Source organism: Papaver somniferum, chromosome 1 (assembly GCF_003573695.1).
Source record: "Papaver somniferum cultivar HN1 chromosome 1, ASM357369v1, whole genome shotgun sequence".
Classification (NCBI taxonomy): Eukaryota; Viridiplantae; Streptophyta; class Magnoliopsida; order Ranunculales; family Papaveraceae; genus Papaver; species Papaver somniferum.
In genome coordinates this window covers 17,533,428-17,557,834 of record NC_039358.1, presented here as the reverse complement: position 1 = coordinate 17,557,834, position 24,407 = coordinate 17,533,428, and the positions used below count along the sequence as shown (strand labels likewise).

General features: G+C 35.6%; 1 protein-coding gene across 1 annotated transcript; it reads left to right on the top strand.

Annotated features, from left to right (window-relative positions):
* Nucleotides 1-1,082: 1,082 nt before the first annotated feature.
* Nucleotides 1,083-3,053, top strand: LOC113280288 (F-box protein At3g07870-like). Its single transcript, XM_026528934.1, has one exon. It carries the CDS (start codon nucleotides 1,758-1,760, stop codon nucleotides 2,970-2,972), a length of 1,215 nt encoding a protein of 404 aa, XP_026384719.1. The 5' UTR covers nucleotides 1,083-1,757; the 3' UTR covers nucleotides 2,973-3,053.
* The last annotated feature ends 21,354 nt before the right edge of the window (nucleotides 3,054-24,407 follow it).

The following is a 24,407-nucleotide window of genomic DNA, read 5'->3' as shown; positions in this document are numbered from 1 at the left end:
TCTTATTAATCTCTTTTAAGGTTAGGGCTTTGAAACCTAAATATTCCCCACTCCCTTTCAAATTCTAGATTTTCCCCACTCCCTTTCAAATTCTCTTCTCCTTCTCTGCTCCTCACTTTGAAAACGATTTTTTTTTAACATTCGGGAGTGATGGAGACCATGCCGGAAGTGATGAAGAACATGCCGGAAGTGATGAATACCATGTCGGAAATGATGAAGACCATGCCGGAAGTGATGAAGACCATGACGGAAGTGATGAATACTATGTGGGAAGTGATGAAGACCATGCCGGAAGTGATGCAGACCATGCCGGAAGTGATGAATACCATGTCGGAAGTGATGAAGACCATGCCGGTATAGATGAAGACCATGCCGGAAGTGATGAATACCATGCCGGAAATAATTTTTTTTTACATCGCTGGAAGTGATGAAGACCATGCCGGAATTGATGAACACCATGCCGGAAAATGGTGCCGACATGCTTGGTAACTAACATTTAACGTTGTAACTTGATGCTGGCATGCTCGATAGAAATCTATCAATGCCGGTATTCAAGTGAAAAAAAAAAGTTTCTGGATACTTTACATCATGTTTCGGCATAGAAATTTAAGCATCATACCATGCCGGTAGCAGTATCGGCATGCTCGAAAATCAACTTACTGTGCCGGCAGTGGACTGATTAAAAGCAAAAAAAAAAGGTTTTCAAGATCAAAACCAGAAAATTTTCCAACAAATGCCGGCATGGTTCCCTCTCAAATATTTTTTCCCTCCTTCTACTCTCACCTCACTCACCCAAATTCAAATAAAAATACACACTAATCATTTAACAAAAAATCTTAAGATTTTACTAATTCTAAATAATCATTAAATCTAATTAGTGAGGGGTAGATTAGGAATTAAAAAAAAATAGATAAGGATTGACCCTGATTTGATATTTGGATCCAGTTTTTATCTTTTTCCTCTATCCCCAAATAGTTTTGATTTCCCCAATTGCGCGTTCTAAAAATAAGCCTAAGGATATCATTTTTTAGCCGGGCACGGCCCAATTTACACGGGACTGTAATACCATTTTTTCTCTAAGGTTAAATAGTACTTTCAGTTCGTCTGATAGAATTTATTGGATTCAGAAAGCTTGGATTGTGAATAGCTTCTTACTCTAGGCTTCAGGAAGAGAAAGTACAATTTGTCTTCTTTCCTATTTGCTTTCAAATCCGAGAAAGAAACTTTTTTTACCACATCATATGGAGCAGAGATGGGATCTATCTTCTAAGTTATGAAAATAAGAAAAGCAGTTCAAACAGGTGGTTTTCTTTTATTTCAGATTTTAATAGTATGTTTTTCTTAATTTATTTACTTTTTATTGAAATAATTATTATTTCAGGAAGAATCACTGATCTAATCTAATTAATCGATGCATAAGTTTATTGATTTGTGTTTATGTTGTTGTTAACTAGGAATTTCCTTTGGAAAAAACTAGGTTTCCTGAACCTTATGGTATTTGGTTTCTATAAACAGTACATATTTTTTTCTCTGAACGCATATATATAAGAAGTTATTAATAGAGAGAAAATTGTACCAAAAGTCGTCTAGGCTTGAAGGAATTCTTAATTTTTTTCCTTCTGGTGGCTCGGTCGCAGTAACAAGTTTCAATCTAAGTCCTGTTTTTTATGCTAATTACTTGTCTGTTTTGGTTTATGTATGCTATTTTCTTTTTTTTTTTTAAAATCCTTTTTTTTTTTTTTTTGATATATTGATTGATGGAGGAGCTTCCTGTTGATATAAAAATGGAGATCTTTTCTCGTCTTCCTCCGGATCCGCTTTTGAACTGCAAACTTGTTTGCAAAACTTGGGAGAAGCTTCTCTCACATAGAAAAGTGGGTCTTCTTTTCTTGATTCGGACACCCTCCAAAAGGAATCTTGAACTTTACTATGGCAGTTATGATGAAATATATGATAAAGCTAATTCTGGTGAGGAGTTTCCACACAAAAGTCTGACGAAGATCATTCATCCTGGCATTAATTGGCAAGGTTCCTTGCAATGTTTTTTCATAGATCACATAGTTGGTTCGTGCAATGGTCTGGTATGTATTCGTGTGCCCCATCACAAAGTCCTAGATCCTGTTTACATCTGCAACCCTATAACTACCGAGTACATCAACCTTCCACGAATCAAACATAAGAAGGGTTTTGTTGTGAGCGGATTTGGCTACCATCCTTCAAACAACAAATTTAAGGTTATTCGAATCCATTATCCAGATAGAGAGTACTCTGATATGCCCATCACGAGCAAAGGATCTGTTGAGATATACACACTTGGGAGTGACAGTGGGTGGAGAAGTATTGGAGAAATAACCTACGCAATCTCCAGAAGGGGTGTCCTTGCAAATGGAACAATCTATTGGTTGGATTACGAGCAAGCAAAAATCGTGGCATTCGATTTGTTAAATGAAGAATTCCGAGTGCTCCCAACCATACCACAATGTCTTGATGTTAGTGACAAAGCCTTGTATCGGAAGAAGAAAATCTTGTATCAAATGAGGGTGTTGGGTGGGCGTATGTGTCTTGTTTATTATGTATTTGGCAAGGACATGGATATATGGTCGTACAAAAAAATCGATGATGTTGAAGAGGGATCCCAATCTTGGAGCTGGATTTTGGAATTTCGTATACCATCTTCAGTTATTGACGTGAATGAGTTGCATGAACCGTTTGCCCTCACAAAGAATAATGAGGTCCTAATATGGGTAGCAAAAAGGGGTATTTCTTGTTATGACAAGAAAACGGAATCTCTCAAGGTACTTGTGGAGGAAGATTATAGATTGGGCGAGTGCCAAGGAATCCCACACATGAGCTGTTTTCTTTCAGTGAAATCTTTTGGTATGAAGGTAAAAAGTAGGAAAAATCAACACACAGAGAAGAAAATGTCTCCTAACAATAAAACTAAATACATTATTACTAGAGATTTTGTTTAAGTTTGTTCGTTTGTTTGTTTTTTAATATCTAATAACTTGTGTCATCTACATCTGTTAGCAATATGATTATGGTTTACATAACTGATTGGTTGTATGTTTACATATTCAATCATCGACAAAAATAGAATTGTTGTTGGAACAATTGCCGAATTGTGCCTGCACAACAAATAAAATCAAACACGAAACAAACAACGTTATGACTGAGTTGCGGACTAGGTCGCTATCTTTAAGACGTTTCGCTGCTCTGCCCAAGATTGTGCAAGCAGTTCTTCAATGGCGCGTCGTTCCCAGGATAAAACAGTCGAGATCAGTCTCATACACAATCGCTCTTGCACGGTGAGAGGATGTGAAACTTTTACACTTCATTCTTGCTCAGAAATTCATTTAGAAAAATAAGAGATGTTCACATACTTATTTTTCTTTCCCTAAAAGTCTTTTCTTTTGTAAACTCAAGTCATAAAAGAAAAACTCTCCACAACAAAAAGGATTTCAACAACTCTCCAAGTTCTTTTTAACACCAAAACATAAAAGAAAAATCTCTCTCTAATTATTTTTCCAACCAAAAATTTGATTTATAGTCAAGAGTTTCAAAACAATTAAATGTTCATGAAAATGTTATTATGGTTGAGTTAACACCATTAAAAACCACAAAATGAAACTCTCAAAGTTATAATGGTGTAGTTAACACTATTAAAACTAAAAATATGAAACGGTCAAATTAATTATAACAAAAATTAGTTTCTTTCAATAAAGGCTATAAACAACATATTGATTGGGAATAAATTTATGTTTTGAAAATATATTTCCAACAATCCCCCACTTATATTTTTAAAACATTGAGCAAGAACGAACAGAGTTGTGCATAAGCAAAGGTGTCTCACGACTTGAACCTTTACGTAGTGTTAATAGGCTCTCTTAAAATCTGACCATAGAGTGAACATAAGTCTTGAACTCTAGGAGATAAAAAGATTACTCAACACACACGACTATACTAGTATAAAGTCTAAAGCCATCACATTACGGCCCTGCGCTTGTATCCCAGTTTAATGATTGATGTAGAGAACTGCCCATATTCTCATAGAAAACGGCCACACTTTCACATTCATATAGGCGAGTCTATCAAGAGTACTCCTGAATGTACCACACTCTAAATAGAGATATAAACATCATTAAGAGTTTAAAATTTTAAAATTGAAAATTAAACTCAACCTTTACTCGTTTCAGGATGTCATGTTGTGGGATGAATTCTTCAAAAGCATGATTCTCGCATCTCCATATCATCCATGAATTCGTCTAGTCCCTTTGAACCTATTTCTAGGTTGGGTATCCATCATAAATGACTCAATCTCAATGAGCATCAACCTCATCCCTAAGATGTATTCACATCTTCTTATCAATCCGTTCGTCAAAGGACTAGTGGAAACTATTTTCAGACATTATATAATCCATTCTCATAATATCAACTCTTATAGTTGTCGTTGCATGTATTCTCAATTCTTGCAATAGCCGCGTACTATCACATTGGATTAATATGTCTATTCCCCTATGTTTTAGAGGATCAGATCGCTCCATTCCTCAAAGGATTTAACTGAAAGGATGTCCAATCAGCTTCGCAATATCCTTAAAAGATTGCGGTAACCATTTAGATAGGGTATTCTTAGTTATAAGGTGTGTTTGAAACACCTCATAACCTTCTCAAAATTTTACCAATTTTCCATACTAGGATTGGTAAATCCGAATATAAAACCCCCACTACAGAAGTAATATATTAAACCCTCACTACACAAAAAATACTTATATATAGTCAATCACGTAGCAAAAAAACATACTGAGCTACTATACTCATGTCTAGTGCTATCAAACACAATCTCAAAAGCATTAGCACTAAACCAAATGAGTGAAAACTTATTTACAGTCAGGCTATATATATTTATCTCTATTTAAGATTCCATTTTCATTGAAATGAAATAGATCCAAAGAAAAAGAAAATTCATTTCAAAAACATACACCATCTTCACTCAAGTCTTTCATGTCAAATAGTAAACTAAGCATGTTCTCAATTTCATTTTCATCCTATAAGTTAGAATAAAAATTCAACAAATCACTTATGCACACAAAACAAAGTGTATTGTGCATTTCACATTCATCAATTCTGAAATCATTCAAACTAATCAAGTAAACAATTTTTTTTCTTTTAATTGCTTCAAAGTTGTTTCAGAATATATATATGATGGCTTATCTAACTTTGCGTTATGTTCTTGTAGAAACTAAAAAGTTTTTCATGCTTGGTCTACGCAAATTCTCATCTTTAACATACAAAAAAGTATATATTTCTACTTATGACTATAACAAATCATACATTGTAGAAACAACATCAACAAAACAATCATGTAAGTTATTTAGCGACATGAATGCAAGGGTTAACAATTTTCTGTTTGCTTCTAAAAACAATAGGCTCACGATTTTATTTTTCCAAAGATTAATTTTTTAAGAACAAAGTTACTTTCTATGAGAAGTTATCTTCAAAATTATAAGCAACAAAATATCCATGACTACAATTTAGTCTCACTATATATGCTTTTCTAAGTTCATTCTTAGTGAATTACTTGTCACCTTCATTTTTCTAGTTCCTCTAATTTAAATCAAAGTTGGTAAAACATATATGGAACCCCCGCTATTTTTGGACTCAAACAAGAATTTCAAAACAATATCCAAAGATCCCAACAATTGTGAAAAAACTAATAAATCAATGATCTAAACCCAAAACGTTTTGCACAATATAGAGAAAAATTCAAACAATTTTCTTGAAAGCAACATTGCTTAATATTCACTACTCAAAAATCATATTTGATATCAGGACAAGTTACTTGAAGCATCTTTATAAAATTCTCAAATATTTTATTTCATCCAATATCATTGCAAGTTGCGTAAGATTTGAAAATGTACATGCTTTATGAGTTAGGTAAGATTATTACATACATGTTACTCAAAATTCACCAAGTTCATAAGAAAATATAACATGCTCATATATATCACTAACTCATTGAATTCTTAAAAGCATGACAAAAATTCGTATTTCAATTATTCAAAATTCAATTCATGTTATGATTAAATTATAATATTATATTCAAAAAATTTATCCATAACCTATCATTTGTAGTAGTGCAATGATAAAATTCAACAAATTTAGAATCTCAATCTTGTTAATAACAAGATATGGGGAAACTAAATTCTTTCTCATTTCGGAAATATGAACATTTTTAATAAAATGGTTCTTCCCGAAGTAAACTTTGAGACCATACCAATACCGAAAATCCTAGAGATGTAAGTATATCTCAACACCAATTTCTTTCAAAAATTCGGTTCAAATTTTGAACCATAATCTATCAAAACAAACATGGTGTAAAACACCAATATATACCAACCTCTCACTGTATCCACAATTCACATTAACTAAGCTTGAAAAGTGTTGTTAATAAGTATCCTTGCAATGCCGTGCAAGAATAACAAATAATCTCATAATCAATGTTATGTTCATTTCTTAGTGAGAGTTGATATTCACATTTATTTTGACTTGGTTTCTAATTATTTCGGTTTTGGTTTCATATCAAATTTCCATCTCATAAGTTCCAAACTTATATGAGTCACATGTTTATTGTCATACACAATAATTCTCAATATCTTGTTTCCCTAAAGTTTATTCTAAGATTGAACAATCAATTTATTCAATTTAGAATGCCATTATTTGATCACAACAACAACTACAAATAGTTTATCAAACATACCTAAATTTCTTTTAAAACTCAATTGGTTATAAACCATTGTCCATTCTTTTCCAACCAACAAAGAAATCAGCAACCCCATTGCTCCTCACATCGATTAATCTCCCGTAATTTTTATTTCATTGGAAAATAAAAACTTGCTCAAATAAGTGAATTTTCACCTGTCACAATCATGTACACATGAGCATTTCAAACAAAAAATAAGTAAGGTATGCACTTACATAATACTTGAAAATCAAATGAAACATAGCACTCCAAGTTTCTCTTAATTTTCAAACAAATATTCAAAGTTGTATAGTTATAACATCATACATATAGTTATAACTTTCTATGAGGCATTTTATCAAACATATGGGGAGAACTAGTTTGATTGCTAACAATAATCTTATTTTTTCATTACCAAAACAATAGTATGAAGTATAAAATCAAAACATGATTTTTAATATAGTTTCTTACATTTCTAATCTCAAGTATCTGTTAGGATTAATGCCTTAGAAGACACTAATAGTTCTTTGGATCAACGTAGAACTAAAGAAAACAGAAATAAGATGCACTAAACGAAACAAAGAAAGCCACAAGATTTAACGTGGTTCGGCAATATTCCTACGTCCACAAACGGATACGATCAACTCTTATTATAGAACGAATTATAGTGAATAAACCACAACTATGACCAGCAGGATGCTGTTCACAAGCCCTAAACAATTCTATATGAACCAAACGTTCTAAACCCTAAAATTCTCTAGTTATGAGAACTCTTCTCTGAATTGTGATGTATATTTTTTTTCTTAAGACTTGTACACCTATTTATATAGGTAACAAACTTGTCTTCCAAGTATATGAGTTATACTAGGAAACCTAAACATAACTAACAAAGGAAACCTTGAGTTTAACTAAAACAGGAAACCTCTAGCTATACCAAAATAAGGAAACACCTAGATGATTCTAGAAAATTCTGGAACCTTCCGAAAACATCGACAACATAACAATTCTCCACCTTGCCGATATTTCCACCAAACTGAGCTTGATCTTCACAAGTTAACCGTAGCCTCCAATGCCCCTAGGGCCTCAACAACGAGCAGTATTGATCAAGCTGAGACACCTCTCAAACTTGACCTTCGGAACGACTTTCCTCAACATGTCTGCTGGATTATCTTCAGTATCAACCTTCAATAGTTGTACGAATCCGTTATCAACAACTTCTCGTACCTTATGATAACGAACATCAATATGCTTGGTGCGTGCATGATAAACTTGGTTCTTAGCTAAATAAATAGCACTTTGACTATCACAATTCACAACAACACTAGGTTGTATAATCCCCAAGTCTTTAACTAAAACACGAAGCCATAATGCTTCCTTAACATCCTCCGGCACAACAATATACTCTGCCTCCGTAGTAGACAAAGCTACGATTGGTTGTAACATAGACCTCCAACTGATAGGTCCTCCACTCAATGTAAAACAATAATCCGAAGTAGAACGACACTTATCCATATCACCCGCATAATCAGAATCAACAAATCCACAGACCTTCAAATTCTGCTCCTTCTCAAACACTAAACCAATATCCAAGGTCCCTTGAATATATCTCAAAATTCCCTTCACCGCATACCAATGTGGTCTTCCAGGATTAGCCATATAACGACTAACTAAACCAACTACCTGTGAAATATCCGGACGAGTACAAACCATAGCATACATCAAAGAACCTACCGCAGTAGCATAGGGAACCTTTGACATAAACTCTTTCTCCTCAGTTGTAGTCGGACACAACTGTTTTGATAACTTAACTGTAGGCGGAATTGGAACACTAATAGCTTTGGAGTTATGCATTCCAAAGCAACGAAGAACCTTCTCAAGATAGGATTTCTGAGTAAGACATAAATTTCCCTTAGATCTGTCTCGAGTAATCTCCATACCCAAAATCTTCTTAGCTGGACCCAAATCCTTCATCTCAAACTCTAAACTCAATTGTTTCTTTAAAACATCAATTTCTGACTTTCTCTTTGCAGCTATGAGCATTTCATCCACATAGAGTAAAAGATAAACAAAACTTCCATCTGGAAACTTCTTAAAGTACACGCACTGATCGTATTTACTACGAGTATACTTTTGCTGCAACATAAATGTATCAAACCTCTTGTACCATTGTCTTGGCGATTGCTTCAAACCATACAATGATTTCTCAAGTCGACACACATAATCTTCCTTACCAGCAACTTCATAACCAATAGGCTGTGACATATAAATGTCTTCCTCCAAATTTCCATGCAAGAATGTTGTTTTGACATCTAATTGCTCGAGATCTAAGTCAAACTGCGCCACAAATGCTAAAAGGACTCGGATAGAAGTATGTTTAACAACCGGATAGAAAACTTCATTATAATCCACACCTTCCCTTTGTGCATATCCCTTAGATACCAACCTTGCTTTGTATCGTACACCACTAACGACACCCTTAGAATCTGGAATTCCATCCTTTACCGCATAGACCCACTTGCACCCAATCTTCTTTCGACCCTTAGGCAACTTAACAACCTCCCAAGTGCGATTCTTGTGAAGAGACTTCATCTCCTCATCCATGGCTGTTTTCCACTCAACGACATGAGTATTACTCATTGCCTCCTCAAAGGTAAACGACTCATCCTCAAAAACATAAAATGCATAAGATGCAAACTCATCAAAACCAAAACGGACTGGTGCACGTCTCTCACGTTGAGACGTCAAGGACGGAATATTATCAACTTGTTGTTGTGTAGATTCCTCCCTAGGAACATCAAACACAACTTCATCTTCTACAATAGTTTCTTTTTCTTCTTCTATAGTAGATGAACTAGGAACCCTTTGCTCCACCTGCATCGAATCATCTTCAACACCGCTACTACTCTCACTTTCAATTTGAGAGTCCCAATCAGTGAACTTCTTTGAATCAAGCATCGCTTTCTCATTAAAGGTCACATCACGACTGATAATAAATTTATTCAGTTCCGAGCGCCATAACCGATACCCCTTAACACCTAATGGATAACCTACGAAAATTGCTTTCTTAGCCCTAACACCCAACTTATCTTCTTTCACATGAAAATAGGTTGGACAACCAAACACCTTTAAATTAGAATAATTGACGGGATTACCGGTCCATACCTCCATAGGTGACTTACACTTAATAGTTGTTGATGGTGATCGATTCACTAAATAGCACGCCGTATTAACTGCTTCAGCCCACCAAATCTTGTCTAAACTTGCGTTTGACAACATGCACCGTGCTCTCTCAAGTAACGTTCGATTCATTCTCTCCGCTACTCCATTTTGCTGTGGTGTATCCTTGACTGTGAAGTGCCTAACGATACCTTGTTCCTCACAAAACACCTTCAATGGGTCTTCGATGTATTCACCGCCATTATCGGAACTTAATCACACGACTAAGTTGTTTCTCTACCATGGTCTTCCACTTCTTAAACACCTCGGTGACTTCATTCTTATGCTTCATGGTGTAAAGCCAAACTCTCCTCGAAAAGTCATCGATAAAGGTCACGAACCACCTAGCACCTCCCTTAGAAATTGTACGAGAGGGACCCCAAACATCCGAATGGATGTAATCTAACATACCCTGCGTTTGATGTACAACGGTACCAAAACTGCTCCTACATTGCTTCCCGAAGATACAATGCTCACAGAAATCAAGCTTGCAAGTCTTTTCACCTCCAAGCAAGCCTTTACTACTCAACACGGACATACCTTTCTCACTCATATGCCGAAGACGCATATGCCATAAACGTGTTGACTCCACCTATTTCTCATCAATTGATTGAGAAACCATAGCTCCACCACAAACTATATCTCCTTGTAAGAGATATAAATTACCATGTCTTTCACCGGTCATCTTCAAACTACCATCGTAGTATACCTTCAAGAATCCATATTCAGCAACATACTTGTATCCAAGAGATTCAAGTATTCCTAACGAAATCAAACTCTTTCTCAAATCTGGAACATGTCTAACCTCTGAAAGTGTTGTCACGACACCATGCGAACGAACCTGTACCGTACCAACTCCAACTTTTTTGCAAGCATTAGAATTTCCCATCATAACAGTACCACCATTCACCTCTCTATAAGTGGTGAAACAATCCTTACTAGGAAACATATGATACGAAGCACCAGAATCAAGCATCCAACCATCATTGAGATAACTCTTTGATATAACGATTAACACTTACTCATCAAAACCACACATTGGGTCTTCTAAAACTTCACTGCCTTTCGCAACCGAAGCAACAACATTCTTCGAATCTGATTGCTCACGTTCTCATCTCTTGCTTTAAGCTTGAGACAATCAGCCCTAATATGACCAGTTTTACGACAATAATAACACTCAATATCGTTCTTCTTGAAACAATTCTTCGACTTCTGCTTCTTATTACTATTCTTTCCTCTATCAACAAACAAACCCTCGGCTTGTGCTTCATCGCTTAACTCTTGTTTCCTTAATGCCTTATCTTGTAAAGCAGCGACCACATCATCGAAAACCAACTTATTGTCTCCTTCTGTTTTCACACTCAGCAAGTAGTCAACGAAAGCATCATACGATGGAGTCAAAGAACATAATAATATCATAGATTTGTCCATATCATAAATATTCACACTGATGTTAGATAAATCAGAACAGATCTTATTAAACTCGTTAATATGATCAACCATAGGCTTACCTGAAGCCATCCGAAATACATGAAGCATGCGCTTCAAGTAAAGCTCCAAAGTCAAATCCTTTTGCAAGTAGAGCTTCTCTAACTTATCCCACAACACCTTTGCAGAGGTTTCACTCGAAAAATTATGAGTGATATCCCTTGACAAACATAACCGAATAGTTGAACACGCCTCCAAAACAAGGTCATCCCACTTCTCATCGCTCAATTCCTTTGGTAACGCTGCTGGTTTGTCCTTGATTGCTTTGATTTGTTTCATACTAACAAGAATATCTTTAACATCAGTTTGCCATGATGTAAAATTATTCTTCCAGTTGAATTTGATAATATCAAATCCATGCACCTTCGAAAAACTTCCACTTGATGTAGAACTAGACATCTTCACTTCCAACTATGATCCTCTCCACGCTCACCGCACCACTTGTTAGGATTAATTCCTTAGGATTAACCTCACAAGACACTAATAGTTCTTTGGATCAACGTAGAACTAAAGAAAACAGAAATAAGATGCACTAAACGAAACAAAGAAAGACACAAGATTTAACGTGGTTCGGCAATATGCCTACGTCCACAAACGGCTACGATCAACTCTTATTATAGAACGAATTATAGAGAATAAACCACAACTATGACCAGCAGGATGCTGTTCACAAACCCTAAACAATTCTCTATGAACCAAACATTCTAAACCCTGAAATTCTCTAGTTATGAGAACTCTTCTCTTAATTGTGTTGTATATTTTTTTTTCTTAAGACTTGTACACCTATTTATATAGGTTACAAACTTGTCTTCCAAGTATATGAGTTATACTAGGAAACCTAAACATAACTAACAAAGGAAACCTTGAGTTTAACTAAAACATGAAACCTCTAGCTATACCAAAATAAGGAAACACCTAGATGATTCTAGAAAATTTTGGAACCTTCCTAAAACATCGACAACATAACAATATCACGTCTATTATTTTGGACAAACATACACAACGATTTGAAATCACCACATCTCTCAAAATGAAAACCCAAATTGAAAATTTGAAAATGAGTTTTAAAATAAGTTCCTGATCTACAAGTTTCGTGTAATACACAGATTCCAATTTTCTACACAAAGATTAGGAAAAGCGGATTTAATAAATATTAATTTTCTGCCAGTCTGAATTTTTCAGATACGTTATGTAGTTTTTCTAAAATACTTTAAAATTACTTTCTAGACTCCAAAAATTCTGAAATATGACATGGATGATTCTCATGATGTCTAATACACCCGGCTAAAATTTCAAGACCCATTCAATTTCGTGTAGGAGATAAAAATAAAACTCTAAAGCATGTTAAAAACATTCGTTTAACATCAACAATATTTGTCTATGTCAACTGTTCACAAAGAAAAAATATTTAACCATGTTATTCCTAGTTCATCAATATTAGACATAAAATTAACTTTAGGTATCAGGTTACCTAAAATCTGAAGCATCATGTTCAATCGTTAGAGAAAAAATATTCTGGTTATAATTCTATCAAACAAAATAAAACAGTGATACTTATCGCATTTGAGCAATTGTTTTCTTATGGTATCCATAGCAGAATAAAATGTCTTAAAATTGTTGGAACAATTGCCGAATTGTACCTGCACAACAAATAAAATCAAACACGAAACAGACAACGTTATGGCTGAGTCGCGGACTAGGTCGCTATCTTTAAAACGTTTCGCGGCTCTGCCCAAGATTGTGCAAGCAGTTCTTCAATGGCGCGTCGTCCCCAGGATAAATCGGCCGAGATCAATCTCATACACAATCGCTCTTGCACGGTGAGAGGATGTGAAACTTTTACACTTCATTCTTGCTCAGAAACTCATTTAGAAAAATAAAAGATATTCACACACTTATTTTTCTTTCTCTAAAAATCTTTTCTTTTGTAAACTCAAGTCATAAAAGAAAAACTCTCCACAACAAAAAGGATTTCAACAACTCTCCAAGTTCATCTTAACACCAAAACATAAAAGAAAAATCTCTCTCTAATTATTTTTCCAACCAAAAATTTGATTTATAGTCAAGAGTTTCAAAACAATTAAATGTTCATGAAAATGTTATTATGGTTGAGTTAACACCATTAAAAACCACAAAATGAAACTCTCAAAGTTATAATGGTGTAGTTAACACCATTAAAACTAAAAATATGAAACGGTCAAATTAATTATAACAAAAATTAATTTCTTTCAATAAAGGCTATAAAAAACATATTGATTGGGAATAAATTTATGTTTTGAAAATATATTCCCAACAATTTTCCCCCCCTTTATTCAATGAAATCATGAAAACCACTATTCATCGACAATAAACTCCCATTTCTTGGAACCAGAACCACTATTCTACTTATAAAATAAAATAAAAAAAGGTTAAAAAAACTTCATTTAAAAATGATACTCCCTCTGTTTCAAAAAAATGATACTCCCTCCGTTTTAAAAAGACAGTCCGGTTTGACTTTGTCAAGATATTAATGAGACCATAGTAGTTTACATTCCTACCGTTAATTACTTGCCTAATTTATTTCAATAAAAATGTTAGTAATAAAAACTACCAAAAACTGTTATGGGATTGTAAATACGAAATAAAAAAATAAATAAAACATATCGATTTATGAAAACGGTATCAATGAAGTAAAAGAAAAAATATTCTAAATATTAGATTACAACCTTTATAAGAAATTTAATTTGGAACCATATATATATATTGTCTTCGAAAATGAATGAAGGATATATATTTTTTCCTTAATTATACAGATTTCGTTAATATTTAGATTGAGTCACATGAAAAAAGAATTTATGAATATAGAAAACTTAAGGGTATGTTAGAGAGTTCATTGGAACAATATGACTATAAACAGAAGTTGGACACATTTTTGAAACAGACCAAAATGGAATAGAGGACGGTCTTTTTGAACAGAAGGTGTAATTGTTAGAGCTATTTTTACTAGGGAAAAACCGTATTTGGGGTGGATTTCACAAAAAAAAAAAAAAAAAAAAAAAAAAAAAAAAGTTTCCCCTACTAATACCAATAAGGCCAGTATTGTTATGAACTCGTTAGAAAGAGCCTCCGTTGTTATAAAAAAAAGGATCCTATTATTGGGGCTTAAAAAGGGTGGGTTTTTGGGGTTATGAAATAACAACCTATATGACCCCTTATCAATATTTTTCTCTAATGTCTAATCTACCCTTAATTTGATTAGTGCTATTTAAATTAATTAAGCTAACTAATCAGTCTTAGTGAATCGATTAGACTAATCCAAACATTAATTTTTTGTGAATCTAAACTTGATTTTTTTGAGTTTTGAAGAAGGAAAAATGGTGATTTTGGTGAAATTTTTTTGACAAATTTTGAAGACAAATGACGAAACTCTTCATCACAAAACTCAGATAACCTTATAATCAATTCTCAACATCAATTTTATCAGTTCAAATCCGTCGAAAATCTGAAGAAAAAAAAATCTAGAATTTTCTGCGATAACGGCTGGGTAAACTTGTCGACCCGGCCGAAAATCAACATAACGGCTGGGATATTAGAAATTCCCAGGCGTAACACCACAAAACGGTTGGGAAATCAGGAACTCCCATTCGTGATTACAGAAAACGGACAAGAATTTACGAACTCTGGCCGTTATTCTTCCCTGAATAACCTGAGTTTGGAAAAACGCTGGGTTTACAAAACATTCCCGGCCGTAATTAGATTTGAAAGTTGAGAATTTTTTTGATTCAACATGAATTCTTAATACGATTGAAAATTACTAATACTTTCATTAACTACACCACAATAAAACTCATTACAAAGTTGGTTTTAATAACATCTCTTCCGATGTATCAAGAAATCTTTGATGATGGTCATTTGAGCTTCGAAGTTGAAATATAACCTTTCCATTTTGTCCATTCCTTGTTAGCTTGATCTACGACTTCTTCATCAGTCTCACCTCTAAGTCGAAGTTGCTTGCACATACGAAGTAAAGCCATATACTCTTCCACTTTTTTGCGTATGTTTGAGAATCGAAGATACAATTCAATCCCATCGCGGTTGTTAGGGTTACCTGTTTCACTACAAAAAAAATTCAAAAATATTATTCCAATAAGATTCACTTGGTACACCACCATTCCTTCGTTCTTCTCCGTTCTTTGGATAGCATAACACAAAATTTTGACAAAGAGATAAGTCTTCATCCAAATTAAAGCCGGGTTTGTTAGAGCACTGCTCGGTCAAACTCGCATGCGTTGCTATCTCAAGCATGTTTGTCAATGTTAGTGATCAAAACTATAAGTCTTGATTTTTAGTCTCTTATAGCTAAGTCTCGGACTAGGATAGTAAGTGTAGTTGCTCAAGGACTTCATGGCGATTCATCATACAAGTAGAATATCTACTCAAGGAACCGGTAGAACTTCTCGACAAAAAGGTATGTGGAGACTTGAACTTATCTGTCACTCAAAAGTCTGTCTATTCTATCTCCTACTCTTTGATACAAAAGTCGTATGCTATATATATAGACTAGATCATACACATTTGGTATTTCGAGCCGAGTATACCTCGTCTATCTATATCTCAAAATATGTGTTGGTAAGCTTTTCGCTTCGACCAAGTTTATCTTTACCTAGTGACGAAAGTCATGAATGTTTCAATCACTTTGAAAATTGCTTTGAAGATAAATAGGCCTATCAATGGAAGAATATTCGTCGGATATTTAGAATTATGATATCCGATAGGTTAAGCACTACCGGATATCCGATAATATCCTATAGGATATCAAAATCAGATATCGATATCCGATAGGTTAGGCTATCGGATATCGGATATTTATCCGATAATATCCGATACTGACAAAAAAAAAATCTATAGTCTGTACAACATATGCAGAGCCGCAGAGGTGAAATTTAAGTTCTATCTCTCATACATTCCATCCAAATTGTCTTCAAAAACAATCTTAAAACATTGTTCTTAAGTAGTTATGTCTCTAAGTAAGTCTCACACACATACACGAAAAGATACACAAGCAATGCTATAGAAAGTAAGAAACTTCGAAACACGAAGTATGATAAGTATCTGTCACTCTCCTCTCCAGCCTCTGACTCTCTTGACTTCATTCATCGTTGATTTCCAAATTTTCCATATCTGCATTATAACAAGTCAACATTCAGATAAGATACACAACTACATAAGTAGTAATAATAGGAACTAAGAAGAATAACAGATGAATCTATGCACTGAGTTTAAGCAAAAAAAAAAAAAAAAAAAAAGTTACCTTCACAAATGAAATCTGGCAACCAATCGCTTAAGCAAAAGAATGTTTTAACAAGCTCTGGATCTAATGAAGCTCTGTGTGTTGTAAGCATTCTACCACCTGCACTGAACCTTGATTCAGATTCCACACTGGTGAATGGGTTAGCCAAGATATCTCTTGTCATCTTTGCAAGAGTTGGGTACTTAGGTGCATTTAGCTTCCACCAACTCAAGATTTCAAACAAATACTCATCTTTTGGTGAGCCTTTGCTAAGCATTGGTTCTTCTAAATACTTGTCCAATTCATATTTATGCACCTCAAATTCGATGTTCTCCATCATAAACTCAGCATATTCAGGATCACGTACTTCATATGGATTGTCTGAATCCATCATACTTGAGCTAGAGACAGAGCTGCGGGCGCCAAAATAGTGTTCATCTGCATTTGAGTTTTGTGAATCATACTCATAGAAAAGAGCTGTCAATTTTGTTTTGAATTTGTTATACTCCACTGCATAGCCAGTTCCATACAACTTCTTATAATGAAATCCGATGTTGAGCCAATTGCTGAAGCTTGAAAACTTTGTGATTGTGAACCATCCCTAGAAACGACAACATTTGATTGAGATTGAGGCAAAGGGGTTGACTTTGAGGTTGCAACTGTCTTGCCCTCGGCTGGTTTTTTAAACATTTTTGCAAGCGCCTATATTAAAATTAAACACAGAGTAAACATATGAACTGGTCCAATATCAAATTCACAATAGAGTAACATTCCAATTAAGATCATTATATTCACAATACAGTGACAGTAACTCGTTAAAATTCGAAGAATTAAGTGAAAAGCAAAAGCTTTATCATTATTGAGGAAGGGAACATGAAGCGCCACATAAATAAAGGATATATATGGTAACACAGTCCACGGATTCATCATACAAATTCTATTATAGAAGTTATTTTATCGTACACACTTCATATAGGGGATACGTATACCAGTTCATTCTAGTGTATTAGTAGACAAGACTCGACTCGTGTATAAAGAACAAGTTCATTCGCATAATTCCATTCTGCCAAAAGATTTAGACTCACTAATTTCATTCAATGAATATCAGACACCATGACCACCAATCTGACAATATCACAATTCACAAGTAACTACAACATGTTCCCTTGAGCTGGGAGATCAGGGAAAAAAAATTTGTATTTTATATATACCCCTAGAGTATCAGGCTACTATACTGTGCAAGTTGACATCAATTATAACTCCATGGGTAATCATTGACATGATTCATGTTCTACAACCTATGAGTTTCATTAAAATTTAACCAATAAAGAGAAAACCAAACTTCAATCATCATCTAAATGATTAAATTCAATCAATAATAACCAGTAAACTCAACAAGTTTATCCTATGATTGAAAAGAAAACCCAAATTTTGAAACAGCAACAGAAACCCTAATTTGAATTTTCTAATTTCAAAACCCTAATAAATTCTAATTTCACAGAAACTCATACAAATTCATCACTCTATATCATCAAATTCTATCAACAAACAAACAGAACCGCAATACGCAGAGAGAAGAGAAAGATTTTATTCTATCTACACACAACCACAATTCTATTTCAAAACCCTAATAACTTTCTACATAGATAGAAGAGAAAGATTGGTACCAGCGACCAGCGTAATTTAGGGTTCCCTCAATCTTTCGCTCCAACGTCGCCAAGTTTAAATCGAAAAATAGCAGAAGAATCGAAGAATCAAAGTTGCAGAGATTCAGTTGACTGGAGAACTGAGTAGAGAAGAAAAAATGAAAAAAAGAAATGACTTCTCGAGTCCTCTACAGCTTACTAGTGGAATCAAATAAAATAAGGGTATGGGAAAATTACAAATTTACAAGCACGTCCTTAACAATTAACATATCAGATATCTAAACAAACGGATATACACTAATCCGATTCCGATATGTTAAGGAAGAAATATCCGATAACATATTATATCCGATAAAACGGATAAAATCCTATAGGATCTCGAATAACCGGAAACGGATTCCGGATATCTGACAAATATTGACAGGCCTAACGAGAAATAGTGCTACAACTATATAACGTCCTCTAAGAATGTTTCAATGATTGAAATGAGAGTTTAGATTACATAACCAATGGATTCCTTGAACCGAAGTTTTCGAACTTTTTTGATCAAGAGAACCGGAAGAATAGCAAGTGCCAAGTCCGTGAACTCAGTCCGCGAACTTCCGAAGTTCTCAAACCCGAGAATTTCTGCTGGAGTTGACAAACTACTTGCGTGAGCCAAGTCCGCGAACCCAGTCCGCGAACCGGCGTAGTTCTCGAACCCGAGAATTTCTGCTGGAGTTTGTAAACTCTATCCGGTGTCTTAAGTCCGCGAACCTAGTCTGTGAACTTGAGAAGGTTATATATCTAAAGATGATTTCTGAACTTAATCTTAAAAGACTAAGGAATGCATCTGCAAAACGTGGATATTAAAGTTCATGAACCGATTCGAGTGAATCAAATCATCTTTGCTTCAATTGTATCTTGTGTAGTTACATAAGATTTTCTTGCAATTGAACAACTCTCTTAACTAGTTCATTTGAGTCAGTTGAACTAGTTATGGTGAAGAAGAACATGGTTGGTATGAAACGCTCATATGGTTAACCTCTTTGGGTAGACTATTGTTGAACCAACAATGTACACGTTTGGGTGCGGTTGACAAACCTAGAAGCGTACAGTCATTTGTGTATGACAAGCTAAGTTTTCGATCTAACGGTTGAGAAATATTAGCTTGAATCTAAATCAGATTTTCATCTAACGGTGAATATTGATTGCTTTGTAACGAAGGCAAAACCCTGATTTGAAAGACTATATAAAGGAGACATCTAGTATTGTGCAAAACTAATCCCCACACCTTACGTGTGATACTAGTTGCATATTAGAGTCGTTTCTCCTTTAACATTAGGTTTTCTTCTTCTAAAACCAGGTTAACGACTTAAAGACTTCATTGAGATTGTGAAGCCAGACCGATACTACTTTTATCGTAGTTGTGTGATCCGATCTTGCATCTTCTATCGTCACAGTACAGTCATATTGATTGGCTTGATATCGTGAGAGTTCTCCGATAGGAAAGATATAAAAAGTAATCACAAACACCTTCGTCTCATTGTTTGTGGTTCCACGATATCTTGTTTCGCTACCATACGATTAAGATTGTTGTGAGGTGATTGATTAATCTAGGCTGTTCTTCGGGAATATAAGACCGAATTATCAATTGGTTCCTGTTCACCTTGTTTATTATCAAAAGACGGAACAAAAACTTTTAGGATTTTTCTGTGGGAGACAGATTGATCCTTTGATAGACTTGTCTGTGTGAGACAGATTTGTTTATTGTTAAAGCCTGCGATTTTGGGTCGTATCAACTCTTAGTTGTGGATGGGATCAGCTAAGGGAATCAAGTGCGTAGTATCCTGCTGGGATAAGAGGAGTAGGGAGTACAATTGTACCTTGGATCAGTGGGATACTGATTGGGGTTCAACTATAGTCCAGTCCGAAGTTAGCTTGGAGTAGGATAGTGTCTGTAGCCTAGTTAGCAATTCGGCGAATGATTCGCGAATCATTCGCGAATTTTCACGTTTTGATCGGGACCGAACAATACGGGCGTCCCACTCCAACTCCGAACCAGGTACGTGTACTTTATGGGAAATCCGAATTAGTCGCGAATTATACTAGGACGCGATTTATACGCTGATGCAATTCGGACAGCTGTCTGTTCGTGTCATTGGCTCGACTTGGACTGAGTCAGTCCGATTCTCACTGTTTCAGCCCGTTTCCTTCCTTTCTAAGGAGTTTTTAAAAATTATGGGCGCAATGTGAATTGAACCCACGTCCTCTGCATTCTGAAGAATGCTCCAACCACTGGGTTGCTCGCTGTTTGGTGATTATAATTGTTGTATTATCAATATATCCATTTTCTGTGCATAAATCATACCATATAGCCTCAAAAATGTATTTCATATTAATTACCTATATGACGAACTTTCAAAAGCGAATTGATATCTTTAAAACGAATTATACACGTACGTATGCCGTTCCGAATTACTGCCGTATCACGAACCGTTGACCGGATTTTTGACCGAATTTGATATTCATAAATCCGAATAATACTCGTACGTATCACGTTTCGTACGTTCTCCGAACTACGAATTGCTAACTAGGGTCTGTAGCGGCTTAATACAGTGTGTATTCAATCTGGACTAGGTCCCGGGGTTTTTCTGCATTTGCGGTTTCCTCGTTAACAAAATTCTGGTGTCTGTGCTATTTCTATTTCTACATTATATTTGTTATATAATTGAAATAATACAGGTTGTGCGTTTGAATCAATCAATTGGAAATCCGACCTTTGGTTGTGGATTGATATTGATTGATCCTTGGACATTGGTCTTTGGTACCATCCAAGTTATTCCTTGTGTTTGATTATTGACTCGCTGATTCCTATTAGCTTGAGTAAATCAAAACAAGAGAGAAATATTAACTCATTGATATACGTTTATCTAGATTGAGTCTGACTGTCTAGTTGATCCTCTAGTAAAGTGTTTCAGATTTAGTCCATACAGATTGCTAAGCGAAATATTGGGTGGTGTTGTTAGACCCCCGCTTTTTCAGGGTTTATCCTTTGAGTACATTGCATTGAGTTATTAGGAGTTTTACTAGAGCTTGTAGGTGTGATTATGATTTGGAATGGGTGGTTATATGGAGAACAAGTTATTTCAAGTTTAAATAGGTGGTTGAACAGCTAGAACCTTCTATGGATTAGTCTTGAAATGAATATATTTTTCAAAATTAAAAAAACTAGCCGATTTGAAGTGGTACAAGTGAAATTATAGAGCATTACAACTGGGGAATGCTAGGCATACCAAACCATAATTCTGTATGACCTGCAGAGTTGGTGGTCTGTCAGAGTTACGGTTGGGATTCCTGTCCGTGCTAGAAATTACGTCTTGGATACGTAGCCGTTTCTAGGAGCCTTTTTTTTTTGTTTACCAGAGTACTATACGGCTAGGAATGTCCCAACCGTAAACTTTCACGGATGGGTTTCCGAACTGTTTCCCTTATAACGGCTAGGAAGTATCTAGGTCGACCAAGACGTAAATATATTCACGGATATAAGACCTAACCGTGAATTTAACACGACTTGGATATCTAGCCGTAAACATGAATCATTGTAGTTCAGGAAATTTAGAACAAACAACGGCTAGGTTTTTCCCAACCGTGAACAGGCCACGAACGGGTTTCCTAACCGTGGTGCATTTTACGACTGGAAGTTTCTAACCGTTTTCAATTTTACGGCTATGAAAGTTTATTTTTCAAAATTTATAAGCATTTTCGGCTAGGTTTTGTGAAGCAACGACCTAGCCGAAAATGCCTGAAAAAAACAATGATGTTGTTTTTTAATCATTTTTCTTAGATTAAACACATTGAAAGACTAACATTAATTCATAAATGCAAAGTTATAAAAATCCATCCATCTCAATCCTTAACCAAAGAACGAAAACAGTAAAATGTCAAAGGCTTAGATAACAAAATATTTCATGAAGTAAAATACTGAAAAGCGAGTAGATTGTCATTTACTTGATTCCTCCCCAGAAGACTCTTGTAAAAACGCATCCAAATCGTCCTCTTGGTCTCGTTCAACAACTGGTTCTACAATTCTATCCTTTTTCCTCCTTTTCCCTTACCAGCTTGAGTGGGAGTATTTTTACTTCCACCACGTCCACCTCGAGCAGCACTTGTTCCACCACGACCTTCTTTTTCTCCACCTCGAGCACTTGATCCACCTCGAGCACTTGTTCCAGCACGACCTCCTTTTTCGCCTCCTCTTCCTTGCTTTGATGGAGCTTTCTCATGGGGGGAGTATCCGAGTCGTCGCTAGAAGAAGGAGACCTAGCCCTCTTATTTCTCCTTGATCGGTCATCTTATTGAGGATATACACCTCCTTTCTCAGGGAGTATTATGCCTTGGACTCGATTCCGAAGTAATTTTAGTTCAGGGACGGTTAACTTCTCTCCCGAATCAATCATGCGGGTGAGTCCTTGGACACCCAATTAACTCGTTCAACCTATTTTTCATATCAAATACACTTATTCATAGATAATCAACAAAAAAAAAACACTTATAAACATAATTAGTAGTATACGTACCACCATCTTCTCCCATTCATTTTGTTCATTTATCTCTTCCGCTGATTTTGAACTCTCTTTCACCGCCTTCTTAAAATATTTCCGCGCCTCGGGATCCAAAATTTCCACATAAGGATGAGCCCACTCTTGATACCATTCCAAGTAATTAGCATCCGCTTCGGAAGTCCCATCAACAACTTCAATCCCTCTTCTACTCATTTGGTTTGCTTGTTGGGAAAGAGCATTCCAATCTTCGACCGACGGAGCTATTGGTGTTGCATAGTTCAATTTTACATCTTTTTCCTTAAATATGGAGTTGTCTACGCTCAGTGGAAAAAGATATTCTTGAGTTACAATTTTCTAGACAATACCAATTTGGCGGAGCGTTCTACGAGGATCCAAAATGACGAACCCGGTTGAATGAAACAAAGGTCCCGTATAGGTCATCACATTAGAAAATACTCTATCACCAACTTCCTCATCTCCATCCTCATCAAGTTTCAAATATGGATCAAACACCACATCATTAATTGTCAAAGCATCCAATTTTCTCCTCATTTCGACCATTTCATTCTCTTTATCCTTGTGTTGGGTCCCGTTAAAGGGGTATCTTCCTCCTGTAGGTTTCTCTAGAGGCCATTTTTTATCCCCAGTAGGCTTCAAGGATTTGAAATGGTCGTAAACCCATGACTACGGAACAAAAATTAATCAATTATACATACAAACTAATATATATATAAGTAAAATAAACCAACATTTGTTATATTAACACAAAAATATACCTGGATAAGAGCAACACATCCCGTAATTTGTGTTATGTTCCACCTAGAAGATTTGCAAAGATTATCCATCACACTAGCAAGGAGGGCGGTGCCCCATGAGTACCTAGGAACCTCGTTTGTTTCCGGATCGAGACCGAGAGTCTTCAACCACTGCAAATAACAAGCATTTACCTTATTTTCTGAGAAATCGGGAAAAAAGACGGTCCCAAGAGCGTGCAACAAGTAAGCTATATCCGTTTGTCTAGCTCTTTCTACGTCCATCACGATCTCTCCATTCTTGGTCTTACGGTCAGAGTCCTCAAACTGCTCCCTCAGACGAACCAGGTTAATCTTCCTTGACATATTAGTTGTTTCACGATGTTCACCCGATTGTTTAAATCCCCTTTTAGCTCTGGGCGGGGCACCATAACCAATCTCAAACTCTTCTTCCGCTTGATCTTTGCTCCATCCAAGACAGTGGTTAGCCAAGACATAAAGCTCATCATAAGGTAGAGTATTGTTGAAACCATCATACACAGCCTTTCCTTCCAAAGCAAGACCGATGATTTGCTTTGCATCATCCGGAGTCATAGTCATCTCGCCGAATGGGAGTTGGAAAGTCATGGTTTCGGGCCAGAATCTTTCTCTAAAATTACAAACTGTCACAACATCATACGACTTCTGCAGCGCCTCGATTCCGGAACATAACCCCGAAGCTTTTACCAAAGCAACCACATCTGGATGCTCTGG

What these genes read in the sequence shown, in the direction of transcription:
- LOC113280288 (XM_026528934.1), top strand. Translation starts at nt 1,758, where the DNA reads ATGGAGGAGCTTCCTGTTGATATAAAAATGGAGATCTTTTCTCGTCTT.